Raw genomic sequence first — 15,370 nt, 5'->3', positions numbered from 1 at the left:
TTTATTAAATGGTGGATAGATATGCAAACTGCGACGATGTGAAAACAATAAAAAGGATCATATTATACATTCTAACTTATTCCTTAGAATTCTTGACCTGCTTTATTATATATGAAAACTAATCTTATATATAAACTGCTATTGTGTATAATTGAAAAGTGGCAATCCTTCTGACCTGTTTTTTTTAAATATACATTTTTATCAAAATAATGAATTTGATTATTGAATATCATTATTATTTTCAATATTCTTACCTTACTTTTAACCATTTGAGATAGAAAGACAAAGTCATAAATATAGTTTTCCTGCAGCGTTACAGTAACTTATAATCGATATGGACAGACCGTTAGCGATTTACTTTATTCACACAGCAAGGAATGCATTGTTCATAAAATATTCTCGCACACATAGTGTAAAAGTAAATAAATATCCACTCGCGAATTTAAGTATACGTCTTATCCAGGGGTTCACACAGCTATGTCTTCACGATTTGGTAGTGCGAATGCATAAATGGACAAATGAATTGTTTCAGCCTGCGTTTACAGCTTGCAAAGTTTCGTTGATTAAAAATGAGTGGTATAGCCTGTTGCCCGGGATTTAGATTACATCGATACGAAGATTTAACATTTCAACGACACAATAATATTGAACAAAACCAAAGTGCATTGCAATTTTAAATATTTACGTTTATAATTCAATTTTTATCGTGTAACTATAAAAACTGTACCTGTAACTTCACATGATCGCGAAACAAATATCACAAACTCGAATCATAATCTCTTTTGTTCGCATCGTGTTTTTGTGAACGTATATTAAAAGGTCCGAAATACTTAAACACTATGCAAGTTCACGATGTCAGTACCGCGATCTCAAACATCGCCCCGTGATCTCGTGATCGTGTGCGTCTTTTCGGCCCTATACATGACAACAGTGTTGACTCGCACTATGATATCGAATTATCCTCATTTTTATTACAGGGGCGAGAAGGCTAAAGCACGATGTAAATGCGTAACGATGCGACGTCACGAAATGATGATTCGAGATTTTTATTTCACGATGCTAGGTAGCAAGAAACGTTGCGATATCACGATACTACTCACTCGACCTCACGCTGAACGTAGGTCGAGAACGCGAAATCGTGCTACTATCTTCGAAACCTCGCCTTCAAAATGCATATGAGCAAAAATGTCATATTATCTCCGAATTGATATTTAAACAAATATACAGTCATGACCCACTGAATATGTGAACAAGCATGGTTACATTAGATACCACAATGACATTGTAGTAATATTTGTGTAAGATATTAATCAAATTACGAATGGGACTTTTTTCTCGGTGTACGAGTCCACTGGACCCGCAATACCGGCTACTTAAACTTGGCTCCAGTGGGAATGACAACCAAACGCAGATGGCGCTGCATTCCTAAACCACTCCCACTCTTGGACCACTTCCACCAATCCGCTCACCAACATCATCACAACACTTAACATTGGACATTTATTCACATTAACAACAAATAACAACACATAACACTTAACATTTATCCGCCGGACGACCCTTACAGGTTATAGAGCAACCTTCCATTCTCCAGCGAGGCCTGGAGAATTTCGTCAAGTGTCGTCTGTCGGATCTGTGCAACCGTCCGGGCAACTTCTCCAACATAAGCTGGAGTGTTATGCCACTTTAGCTGTACCCGCAGGTATGGCGAATCAGTTTCTACTAACTGACGATTCAGAGGGATCCTTCGCACAGCTGCCCGCTGTATCTCATCGAACTGGGCAACTGATCCAGCGATGCTGAAGTAGCACCGAGGGAAAGCCGTCGACCACCCAAGCACCTGATCCAGATTACCACCAAAACAGTGCAGATGCACCCGCTGTGTGGGGCTGGTGTTTTTATCGCATCAACCGAAGGGCGAGGGCACTAACCTCACTTGAGTATCTGTCCTGCCCCCGGAGATGCAAAATCACTGGCCGTCTAGGACAAGCCAGCTCCAGCAGCCCCACAAACATGCGCTCCGGCAAGGGTCATTCCTGTTCAGGTGTGGTCCAGTCTAAACCTATTTCCCCCAGAGCCAACAACACCTCCTTTCTCAACTCCGCCTCTACCAACCTCACTGCTCCTTCAACACTGGCATAAGGTGTTTTCGGATGCAGCCGAACGGCCGACCCGAAACCAGGTGCACAAGGGTATACCTCTGGGTTAGTGGCAGGATCGCAGAAAACGGCAACTCCACCACTCACTTGCACCGGCACTTCCGGGACAGGCCCCTCAGCATGCCCTATTAACCTCTCCAGTGAATAAACCTGGAGCACTCGACCACTCCGGTCCAAGTGGAATTGACTATCGAATGCAGAAGGTACTACATTCCTAGATCACTCCCACTCTTGGACCCCATCCCTCCCCAACACCTCCATATCACACTCCAACTGGACCCTCCCAGACTCTGGGACAACGGCCACTTCTCTCACCTCCAACTGGACCCTCCCAGATTCTGGGACTACGGCCACCTCTCTCACCTCCAACTGGACCCTCCCAGACTCTGGGACTACCGCCACCTCTCTCACCTCCACCCTGACCCTCCCAGACAAAACACTCGACTCTGGCGGACACGTCCCAGACGCTTGGGTCACTACCGCCCCACTTAGAACCTGCTCCAAGTCTTTCACGGGAACCCCTCACCGCCATTTGAATCTTTGGTTAGAGAAGTTAGCCCGAAGGCTCTCATTCCCAAGACACAGCATGGCGGCTAACACCCTGGAAGAGGAGAGCGCGCGAGTTCACCCGCGAGACATGGAACTCGTCCGGAACATGCCAGAGGAACCTCCGACATATTCTCTCCATCCTCTCTCTGTCCCGCTCGTACAGACAGGAATCGGCCGGAATGGCTATTGGTAACCGATAGAAATAAATCATGGCCTCATCAATTGAACTGAAACCCAGGTTCTTGATAATGCACATGACCCCCGAGAGTCTAACACCATCCAAATGCGGCTTGTCCAATGTCCGACCTCGGAAAACAGTTGGAAAATGACAGTCCTCTACATGCTTGCATCAGAATATGACCCGCTTATGGCAAATGGGACATTCCTTGCCAGTTTCCTTCCTCCTCCCTTCCACCGGAGACTCCTCCGTCAACTGGGACCTAGATCGGTCTCTTACCTCCGATCCCCCAGGAATCTTTTCCCTCTCTCTCGCCCTCGACCTCCCTCCGTCTTGGCCTATCTCCTCACTTGAGCCTGCTCTAAAGTCAGAACCGGCCCAAGCTGGAGCACCCCTCCTCTCCAATATCTGACCCCCAGTTTCCTCCACAACTGAAGACGAACCGGGACCCCCTCCAAACGGAATATCCACCTCCATCTCAGAGAGATTGAGTCTTGTGTCTTTTCCGGTTGGAGCCAACTCCAACATCACGCTCACCCCATTGCCTTCCTCACTGCCCATCATTCCACTGGAGTCCTCAGCCCCTGAGGAGAGCCGAACAGTATCAGCACCCTCCTGGTACCGAGACTCCTGAGGAACTTCGGCCGGACCTTCCACTTCCACCTCTGAATCAGAAATGAGTATGGCCTCTCCGACCGAGGTTCCCTCCACTTTGACCTCTGCCTTGACCGACAAGGGCGGAATCTCTTCCATGCATGGTACCCGAGCCGGCACTCCTGCTGTCCCGGGCACCACCATCACCCGCCTCGACCTATCAGAGATTGACCCTCCAGGGGTCCTCCGCTTCTTCGGCACACTCAAAACCCTCGCGATAAACTCATCACTGAGGATCAAGTGACCGAACTTCCTTACCGCCGCCACAAAGGTATTCTTACCCCTTCTGCGAGCAAGCTTAACCTGTCCCTCCACCGAAGCGTGGACACGACCATGATCCAATGGCCGCATTTTCCCCAGATCCACTATTAAATCTCTTCCGGACACCCACAGCACCCCCTTTGCATTGGCCTCGTCTACTTCCGAGAAGATGTTCCGGCCATCAACAACCAACTCCAGCCATTCTGCAACAGAGCGAAAACAAGTCATTAGTCTGTAGCCTCGTAATCACACTTTCCTCACTCAGCTTGTATGCTCACTAGTACTTTTTAACCAGAACGGCATTTGGGACATTTATACAAGTCAATTTCCTCACCTTCTTCTTCAGTCACCCCGACGCATCTCCCATGAAACCATTCCTCACACCAGTCACACGAAATCATGAAAGACCCGTCATTTACCCCTTTACAGACACAATATATAGGAACACTTGACTCCTCAGCACCGTTTTTGCAACTTTCTTTCTCCTTAACAATCCATGTCGGAAAATCCTCATCCTGCATTTTTTCATCCGATCATGGTTAACGTTAACCTTCTTTCCTTTAAGTCGTACCTGATACAGGAAAGCAGAGTGTTTTTTTACAACCACTCCAGGCCCTAGCCATTGAGGTAGCAATTTCTTTGCTTTCCCCTTTTTGCCGGCCACATTCAGAACGTAAACCACCTCTCTAACCTCATAAGCTACCTGGTTTAATCGCACATCATGGTCCCTTTTCATGTGGACTTGAACTGTGCCCAGGCATTTACGGGCTGTCTCATGAGCTGACACCATACTCTTCTCCAACTCAAGCACATATTCACTAGCAGGCAATCCTTGTGAAGGAGAGCTTGGGTACACTAACTCTGCGGGGGTATACACCTCCCGGCCGAGCATCATGCAATTAGCAGTGAACCCAGTACTCCGACACACCTATGACCGCATAGCTGCTGCGATCTGTGGGAGCTCAACATTCCAGGTGTTCTGACTAGACCGACATAGCACCGAACAGCATCCATAAGTGTACGATTGTATCTTTCCACTTGACCATTAGTACTCGGCCGATACGCGGTAGTACGAGTCTTGTGGATATGCAACAGTTTACACACTTCGGAAAACAGCTCACCCTCGAAATTTGACCCCCGATCAGTCATTAACTCCATGGGTATTCCCAGCCGACAGAACACCTAATTAACCATGGCATCTGCTGTCACTTCGGCTGTCTGGGAAGGAAGTGGGATACATTCCACCCACTTCGTAAACTGATCAACAAACATCACAACGTATCGATTTCCCCTAGGTGTCACCGGGAGAGGTCCCAAAAAGTCTATATGGACCCTCTCCATGGGCACACCCGAGTGAAACAATACCATCTCCCCTCTTGGCTTGCGAACTGGCTTCTTGCTTACAGCACATCGACTACACTCGGACACAAATTTCACAATGTCACGAGACATTCTATGCCAGAAATACCTCCCTTTCACGTGCGCTATCGTCCTCGACTCGCCCTGGTGCCCTGCCATTGGTATGCCATGATTAAAAGCCATGACCTGCTGTCTCATTCCACTGGGAACCAACAATTGAAGACTGTCGTTTTTGGGATTCAACCTCCAAATCAGGTCATTGGCCAGTTTGAAACAATGTCGATTTACCCAGGAGAACTTTGAAGCAACGTTGGCAATAAAAAGTTCTCCATCAGGCGGCTCGGTGCCATGGAATAACCATTTCCTCAGAAACTGGAATTCCACCTCCTGCGCCTGCAACTCCTTCACACTCTCGTCTTTCTCCCCGACCTTGGGCGTGTCCTGGAAGGTTGCGGATCAACTGACGGTCACTTCTTGAACCCTTGGTTCACATTTGTGTGCCAGTGGGACCACATTATCTACATCCTCTATGAACTTACTCCACCTCTCCTCTGCCCGCTTACACTTTGAACACCCCCGCAAGGTAGATCCACTAAACGCACACCATGCTCGTAATGATTGTCTGTATCAACTCCCAGTCGAGACAGGGCGTCTGCATTACCATGCTTATTACCAGGATTGTGCACGATTTGCATATCGTACTGGCTCAGCTCCTCAATCCATCTGGCTATTTGTCCTTGTGGCTCCTTAAAGTTTAGAAGCCACGTCAGACTACTATGGTCAGTGCGTACCAGGAACTGCCGACCAAGGAGGTAATGGCGAAACTGCCGTGTGAATCGGATCACAGCCAACAGTTCCTTACGGGTGGTACAGTACCTCACTTGTTCTTTGGTGAGAGCAAATGACCCGTAACATATGACCCTTGGGTTGCCCGCCTAGATTTGAGTTAACACTCCACCAATAGCCTTGTCAGACGCATCCGTGTCAGGCACAAACGGGTCGGTTCGATTAGCCAAACATAACACTGGAGCCTCCACCAATGCTTTCTTCAGATCAAGGAAAGCTGCTTCCTGATCATCACCCCACCTGAATTGCTTCACTACCTCGTACAACGATCTAGATCTTCCTGCGTAGTTTTCAATGAACATATTATGATAGTTCACTAACCCCAGTAACCTTTCAAGATCCTTGCAACACAGAGGAACAGGCCAATCAACCACCACTATGGTGTCATTAGACGACAGCCCCAATCCATCTGGCCCAACGATACGCCTAAAAATATTCCACTTCATGTTGGAACAACTCGCATTTTTTCGGCTTCAACTTTAGTTGATACTGCCTTAACCGAATAAACACATCTCTAAGAGTTTTCATGTGCTCGGCAAAAGTTTTATTCATTGCCAAGATGTCGTCCAAAAATGCGAGGACGCTGTTCCATGTCAACCCCTGTAACACCAGGTTAACCACCCTGGCAAATGTTGCGGGTGCATTGCACAACCCAAAAGCCATTCGCACAAATTCAAAGTGCCCATATTTGATGGTAAACGCCGTTTTCTTTGTATCAGACTCTTTAATTTTAATTTGCTAATACGCCGAATTGGCGTCTAGCTTGGAAAACCACTATTGCCCCGCAAGCATGTCGATACAATCTTCTATCAGTGGCAATGGATACACATCTTTAACGGTCACCGCGTTCAAGTTCCTATAATCCACACACCACCTCAATGACCCGTCGCGCTTACGTACCAGTACCGGTGCCGAGCACCACTCTGAACTAGAGGGCTTAATGACACCGGCATCAATCATTTTCTTTAAATGCCTCTCCTCCTCGTGCACGAACGCTACCGGAGTTCTCCGCATTTTCTGCCTCACCGGTTTCGCAAATCCGGTATCAATGCAGTGTTCAACGGCTGTGAACTTTCCTAAATCAAACTCACTCCTTGCAAACACATCTTGAAACTCAGTTAGCAAAGAACTAAGCTCTTGTTGCTCCCCTATGGCCAGGTTTGCTCGTGACCTTTCCATGAGGTCATGGAGGTGTTCCGGTAAAACTTCCTCTGTACCATTCTCCAGCCCTTCCACAATCCGGTCAGGAGAAAAATCTTGATGCACCGGTTCAACAAGCCTAGCCTCTTCCGCTCTACCCACAACTCGTCCTTTCCCAACCTTTACCGAATGATCGGACGGGTTCAGCATAGCGAGCCTCAACTTTCTCTCACCTGTATGTACCGACATAGGCACTATGAGGTCCACTACTACCCCCTCAACCACCAAGGTATCAAGCTTAGTCTCCACAGAACAGGGTACCAATGCTACAGAGTTCGGTAGAATTGACATAGACTTGTTAACCTTAATCTTAGCCACTCTAAGACTATCACTCACCACATCCTCGCTCATTGACACTACTGTGTCCCTGATGCTTATTGTGGACCTAGGAATATCAATCTTTATTCCATGCTTCCTCGTGAAGTCCAGTCCCAAAAGCATGCTGTCTTCTATTGGCGCGACATACACTTTCTCAGTGAATGTCTGACACCCAATCTCAATCTTGACGGGGCAAACAATTGCGCCTTTCATACACAAATCCCGACCCGCGGTCATAACCGACACCTGTTCTAATACCGGTATATCACCTGGTATTTTTTTTGAACACCCTATCAGACACCAAAGTCACCTCCGCCGCTGTGTCAATAACAGTCTGCACAACAAGGCCATCACCCAAGGTCACGTATATACGAAACATTGAGTCAGACCTTACTTGACATATAACAACTGATTGGCCCTCTTCTTTTGGAGTCATGCTAGGACCACTTACATTGACCCCCTGCCGTTTAAATCTGCAAACCTTACTGTTTTGCTTTCCTTTGAGCCGAGGGTTTTCCCCTGCTCAACAGGTGTGACATTCGGGCAATCTTTCTTCATATGCCCATATCCGTTACATTTGAAACACCGGTCATTACGGACAGGTGACGGAGTCCTGCTACGCAACTTCGGACATTCCCGCTTAAAATGTCCGATTTCGTTGCAATTGTAGCAATGCCGGCTTGGGGAAGTCATTGGACTCCTACTCCGCCTTTCCAGTAGTTTGTCCAACTTCCCCATAACCGCATCCAACTTCTCCTCCAACCTTCCAACTCGTTTCTCCAGAGCATCAACCCTCCCGTTGATCTTGCTCTGTTCTCCAACCCTCACCTCCGCCACTTGTACATCCTCTCCACATACTACCTTTTTCACCGCCTTTGGCCGTCCATACATCAGGCCATGCGTGTGGATTGCCCACTTCATTTTATCTATAGCCTGCCATATAGTTTGTGGGCGTTGGTTAATCACCTGTTCTCCCGCCTCTTTCTCTCGGGCCCCCATACCGAACCGCAATATGGCCTGTTGGGTCATGAAGGCATTCGGCAGTTCCCGGAATGCCTTACCGGCCAACGTCAACACTCTATCCGCCCACTCATCAAGGGACTCCTCCTCTCTTTGTGTCGCACTCGAGAATGTTACCATTGCCGTCTCCGGCAAATCACGGTAACCGAACCGCCTCTCCAGTTTTTCCACCACTGCCGCATAGGTCATTTCTACGTTCCTATCCGTAGTCAGTGCATAGAACTCACTGGCCCTATCTGTCAAACACAAGCAGAGTTTATCTCTCTTTTCCTCCTCCGTTCATTCGAAGATTGAGGCAAACTTCCCGAACTTCGTCAAGAAAGCCTGCCAACTCCCGTTGCCATCATACGTCAAGGATTTGGGCAAAGATTGGAGCCTCGCCTTTTGTTGTCCCACCCCGGCTCCTCCCATATTGCCCCCGTTTGAGGGTGCAATTTTCTTTCGAGCCCCCTGTGCCCCTTCCTTGGTCTCAGGCTTCAAGGGCGTATCATTAGTGGGTACCCTGTCTGGCACCACCTGTGGCGTAGCCCCATACCCATGCGGCATTGGCGGCATGGGTGGGAACATATTAACCCCTGGCCCTCCCATCCAAGCATAAGGATAAGGATAACCTGGCTGCCAACTCCCAGGGTGCATTCCCGGATACATGGGCATGGGGTACCCCGGGTACTGCCCCCCACTTTCTTTTTTGCTTTCCTTACTTGGGTTTATCCCCGAATGCATCGGCGTAAAACCCGAGTATGAATAGCCACCATCTTCAACCTTTCCATGTTTACCCAGGTACATTCCCGAATGCGTCGGCATAGGCGGGTACTCCGGATATGGATGTTCTACGCTCTCATTCCAACCATCCTTATACCTAAACCGTGCTCCCGACTCTCTACTTTTAAAAGAGTCGACTGGGGTCGACGGTGGTCCACTCAACCGAGCTTGATCGATGACCGTTGTCAACCTTTGTATGGTTTCTTTGCCATCGTCAACCTGCTCGTTCTTTTTTACCTCAGTCTCACCCTCACTTTTCTCCTTTTCCGATTTGCTGAAGCGTACCATGCTCCAGAACCCTTCGAATTCCCGAAAATGTGGGATTTGAGTTAGTAGCTCCCTTGTCATGCAACCTTCACTGTCCCTAATATGTACATTTGCGTCTGCGACCTTTTTGCCAACGCCTGGCAAGGTTTGCAACTCATCCGATGAGGCTGTGTCTAGATCGACAGTGGGATTATAGGTTGCCATTGTGAGTATTAAAGACAAACTCAAAATATTCTTTGTTTATTTATTGTATTATGTCACTTGGGAAATGCTGAAATTGCAGTAAGAAATAAACAAAAACAAAATTGAAATGGATCCTTTATTTTTTATGTATTCTTTGAAAATGCTGAAGTAGCAATGCTGTGTAATCACAAAAGATAAACTGCAGTTATGAAGAAATTCTCAAGAAAAATAATCAAAATGACATTTAGTGAATTTAATCACTAAATAAACACTGTTACTAAGAGGAAATATCACTCAGCGAAAATGACGCGAAGTGAAACTAATAAAAATAGTCAAAATGTTGTTTTAGTGAATACAATCACTAAATAAACGAATAAATAAAAACTCAATAGTTCAAAATACCGCGCAGTGATGTCAATATCACTGGTGAAACGAAAAAATAAAAATGCCATTTAGTGAAACGAATCACTAAATGAGAAAGATATGATCGCGTGGAGATATCACCGAGTGAAGATAAGAACTGTCACCATGTGAAAAAAATCACACAGTGAAAATATCACATAGTGAAAATATCACCGAGTAAAATAAAGATCACTCAGTGAAACAAAATTCACCGCATGAGATTGATCACGCAGTGAAACAAAATATTATTAGGTGAACAGAATTGTCACCATGTGAAAATATCACACAGTGAAAATATCACATAGTGAAAATATCACAGAGTAAAATAAAGATCACTCAGTGAAACAAAATTCACCGCATGAGATTGATCACGCAGTGAAACAAAATATTATTAGGTGGAAATATCACCGAGTGAATCCAATATCACCAAGTGATGTTACTGTCACTGAACAGATAAAGAGTTCACTAAGTGAAACAAAATTCACCACATGAAATTAATCACGTGAACAAAATATCACCGAGTGAACAACATTCACCGAGTGAATAAATACACCAAGTGACCAGCCGACAAAGCACAGCAGTTCATACAGCAGTTGTATTAAAATTAACTGAGAAGAAAAAATATATTACTTAAAAGTGTTTACTGTAGTGTAGCCTCCAGTATTAACGTTTAAGAAAACGAAAGTTAAAAATTCCCAAATATGAATATAATACAGTTGATAATGACTTGCCGTTGCCTGAAGTACGATAACGTTATTGGAAAACCAAACATGAAATACAATTGAACAACAGGGAGATAACTATTTACAGAAAGACTAAATTTAGAAATCAATAACACGGTTCGATAGTACGCTGTTCGACGAAATCTGAAAGTTTCAAACACACTTAAAAATATAGTAATTAGCCTGAGTTCCGAGAAAAGGCGTAATACTAGTTTAATATTAGGGTAAATAGGGACTATATGACCTAAAGTTACTTATCAAATGTTTAAAATAACAGACAAACAGGAATGTTGTTAACTAAAATTCAAGATGGCTTACAATTTACTTTGTTAATAATGGCCTATTAGAAATTTAAAATACGTATAGATTATTTGCTCGCAGCGCCATTTATTGTAAACTTGACAATAGATGAAGAATTGCACTTACGCTTTGTCGCTGTCTGTGTCACTTGAGCTGAGTCACGTCCAGGATATTCTTGGATTTCCAAGGAGAACGTAAATACAGAATACTTCTAAGAATAGCAGGACCGGAACTGAAGACCATTTCCCAGAAGTCACCGCATTTGGGGTCCGAACGGCCAAGTCGAACCGGTCTCCACCACACACAATAGAGCAAGTTTAAGAAGTTAGAAAGGTATCGGGTTACAATAGATTGTATGGTATTCCTTTAATGAAATATTCACATCATGAGTTAGTTTTAGGTCTAAAAATAGATTGCTCAGAAACTAACAATAATGTAAGCAAAGTAAAATATAACGTATTTACAACGTGAGTAAATGCACCGTTAACAAGTTCTTACATCTTATTCTAGACAGTTGTTTCTCGTCTTCAACACATGTTTTTATTTTCGGACGCGTTCCACTATCGGTATCAATTGTAATTGCGTTTTATGTAAATTACACGATTGCATCAAAATATATGACAGCCGAGTAAATACATGATCTCCAATCGTGATAATGACCTGTACATAGCAGAAAACACATAACTGGATTAGACAGTGGTGCTGACTTTTTTTGCCGTCATGAAAAGATTGACTCTGGTAAGTCTTACTTAAAAATAGGGAGACCTTAACCGTGGTTTCTTTTTATCCTGTTTTAAACAAAATTGGGGTAAACGGCTTAATTTATACATGCAACTTTTATTTATCGACGTGAATTTTGTGAAATGTACATACAAAATAGTCGTCTTATCATTATCTTCATACATTTACTTTTCACTTATACTAACACTTGAGAATGCGAACATTATGTTAGTGTTAAATCCGGTTTCAATATAACTGCGGTATCGATTTTAAGAAATGCACTTCTATCAAGATTACGCAATTCTGTTGAGTTGGAAGTTCAGCAAATTTACTAATTATGGCGTGAGTCGGTTTGAATGTAAGCACTAATAAGAATATATTTAGTAATTAAGTAAAATCTTATGGATTAGTCGTTTTCTTAGCCAAAACAACTTCAATGAATATTGTTTTTGACTGTACACCGTAACTTAAAGTCTGATCCATTCAAATGCAAGGTAAAAACACCCTATCAATAATGACCTGCATGCAAGGTATTTTAGCTTTGGATGTGTTTCTTCCTCGTTTAATATTTCTATACATCTATTTAGATATCAACTTTACACATGTCCCAATCAGGCATATTTTCCTAAAAATCAAACAGTAGTTAAAGTTCCGTTTAAGTTAAAAAATATTTATAAATTTGGATCTATAATATAAATAATACAAAACATTAACGGTGTACGCAATATTTGACAAAAATAAAACCGATGAAAATTACTGTACAGTGTCGTTCAATTGTATCGAAATCGCTCAAGCATGAACATTTGCAGAATACTAGCTAAGAGCATACTGATCAATATCCGATATGGACCCACTCTCAACAATTTGCAAAAAGGGGTATGGCGGCCATTTTAAAATGGCGGCCGTCAAATTTCCAAAAATTCATTAAAAAATTCATCAACATTTTTTTAGTGTATCAAATGACCTGAAATATTGTATTTACCATGCAAATGGCCATATCAATGTTATCAAAACACCAAATTAAAAAAATATGATCAAATTAAAATGCGGCCATCTCGAAATATAAAATTCTAGCCACTTTTGTAAAAATCAATGAAAAATATTATATTAAACTGTCATGAACATTTTTACGATCCATTTGAAACATACATGCAAACATTATAAAAATAGCAAGTGATTGGTATAATTTGATAGTTTTTGAAACAAATTTAGGTTAATTAAGAGTTCACTATCCGGAAACAACACAGATCACATGTGCATGATCAAATAAACATGTATTGTCAAGTCCAAAGTAAAAGTAAAGGTATTCATTCCCTATCAAATTGCCCTTCACATTTACATAGAGTTGTGCAGCTCAAAGCTGCTTTAACACACTTGCAACGTCCTCGGCAGCCATTTTCACTTTTTCATCAACATCTGATGAGTTCAGCACAAGACTCGGAAGCTTGCTGTAATGTTGTCCAAAAAGAATCCCACATTCCATCTTTGTTGCGCTTCCAACCACAGGAGCTAGGTGGTTGGGGCTCTTGTTGTTTGATAAGTGACTGTCCACAGCAAAATTACGCCTGGTAAGCCGTTCTCTTGATGTGTTGGTGTGACGCGGCAGAGCTTGGTGGGATATTATCGATTGCACGCCCTTTTCGAGTAACCAGATCTTTTCTTGCCTCATCTACGGTTATGCACTCACTGCTCCTGTTATAAAACAACACAACAAAACGTTCAATGTTTGAAGTACATTCATTGATTCTATCGATATCTGGCTTATCACTCAATGTTTTGAAATCTTTAGTTACTTCATCAAATACAAACCATGTTTCCCCTGCAGTATTCTTTCCACGAGAATGATGACACTTGGTCACAGCCGCTTAAGGCATGGAAGAAAAGAAATGCACGGGACTTGGAAGGTCCCAAATTGCCAGCGATTTCATGACCTGGTATGTATCTTAGATTTTTACCGACTCCAAATGCTATCCACAAGGTTAGTATGTTCAGTTTATGCACAATCGATATTGCAATGACAACATCATCAGTATCTACGCTTCTGATCATTATTTGACGCATACCAGTTTGTACTGCATCTTAAACGTATAACAGGATCGCTTGTCTGCCTCTTCATGGTTACACAGTGTTATTTGACTTGTATACTTGCTTGGGCAATTGCGTACAACTTCCATTCTGAGTGTCGACACCACTATCTTGTCATCGGCTGCTTTAAATGTCGATAACTGTTCAGCTAGATAGGTAAATAACTCCGTCTTATTGTCATCAATGCGAAGAAACAATTCCCAGTTTCATGGAATGGCTGAATCTGCCTGAACACGCCTCCTTATTCCTTTTCCACGCTTTCCACGAGTTGAAGCTTTCATACTGTCTTCGCGATATTCATCCCATACAACATAAACTCTGCTACACGTCTTCAATTGGTTGTCAATATAAGGCAGACAAACGTTTTTTGCCAAAATCTTCGAAAGTCTTACATAATTTTGGCTTCAGCATATTGACAATTACAGTTCCGTCTAAGATCAAAGCTTCTGTCTCAGGACATTCAGTTTGTGATGTGATGATCTTCTCTAGAGGCACTAACAAATCTGACTTTGAACCGAGTCTCAACTGTCCGGATTGTGAAAGAGAAGGTGGATACGCTTGATTCTCATGACGAAAGAATTCGTCAAGATTACCGTCACGAACCTGACAAGAGACATACAACTGAAAAAAAAAAACGAACAATTTTGTTTCAGTGAACTAATTTGCTGTTTATCCTTTGCGACAACCTTGGACTCTTTACGACTGAATAGATGTATTTAGTTTTGTTTTATGGGATCAGAAAGTGGTTTAGTTCGATTGTCCAATCTGTCCCGTATATATTCATAGTATTGATTCTTCCCAATATGTTCAATATTTCGTATTGTATTTGCAAACTTCGGATCAGCGATGTCACGCGTGCCTAGGACTAAAAGATCATCACATTCTTCCAAGAATGGATTACCCATTTCCTCAAAAGTATTTGTCATCGCTTGGACTTGTTTAACAAATGAATTCTGTTTACTTTCTACTTTCGCATGGTGTTTTATGTCCGGCCTTTTAGTTTGTTCTTGCTTGATACGTTCTTGTGAAATCTCAAACTCGTTGACCACACGAGCCATTTCTGGACCACATACCATCCATCGTAGAAGTTGATATGCATTCTCTGTAAGCCCGATAACTCCACCTTCTCCCTTCACTTATTTGTTGTATTGCTCATGAGCATGTTCGATAGCTATTGCAGAACATGCGTGGTGAGTTTGTTTTTACAACAATATGACCCGCTATACTTGGTGCTACGCTGTCCAATGCTATCATATCTCTCACATGAATAGGGAGCCAACGAGCGTAATTTGGATAGTCATAAGCAAAGAACCAGGGAATTAACATGGTTAAAGATTCTTTATACAGCTCATACTTTCTTTCTCGTAGATACCTGACAAAGATAA

At 43.3% G+C, this 15,370-nt stretch overlaps 1 protein-coding gene across 1 annotated transcript; it reads right to left on the bottom strand.

The window, feature by feature from the left end:
• Window positions 1-1,561: 1,561 nt before the first annotated feature.
• Window positions 1,562-2,015, bottom strand: LOC127849969 (uncharacterized metal-dependent hydrolase BUsg_343-like). Its single transcript, XM_052382707.1, has 2 exons — window positions 1,932-2,015; window positions 1,562-1,840 (listed from the first exon to the last, which is right to left on the bottom strand). Exons 1-2 carry the CDS (start codon window positions 2,013-2,015, stop codon window positions 1,562-1,564), a joined length of 363 nt encoding a protein of 120 aa, XP_052238667.1.
• Window positions 2,016-15,370: the final 13,355 nt, after the last annotated feature.

This window comes from Dreissena polymorpha, chromosome 11, assembly GCF_020536995.1.
Source record: "Dreissena polymorpha isolate Duluth1 chromosome 11, UMN_Dpol_1.0, whole genome shotgun sequence".
Lineage (NCBI taxonomy): Eukaryota > Metazoa > Mollusca > Bivalvia > Myida > Dreissenidae > Dreissena > Dreissena polymorpha.
The sequence above is the reverse complement of the archived record's forward strand: the minus strand, read 5'-3'. Positions and strand labels throughout refer to the sequence as shown.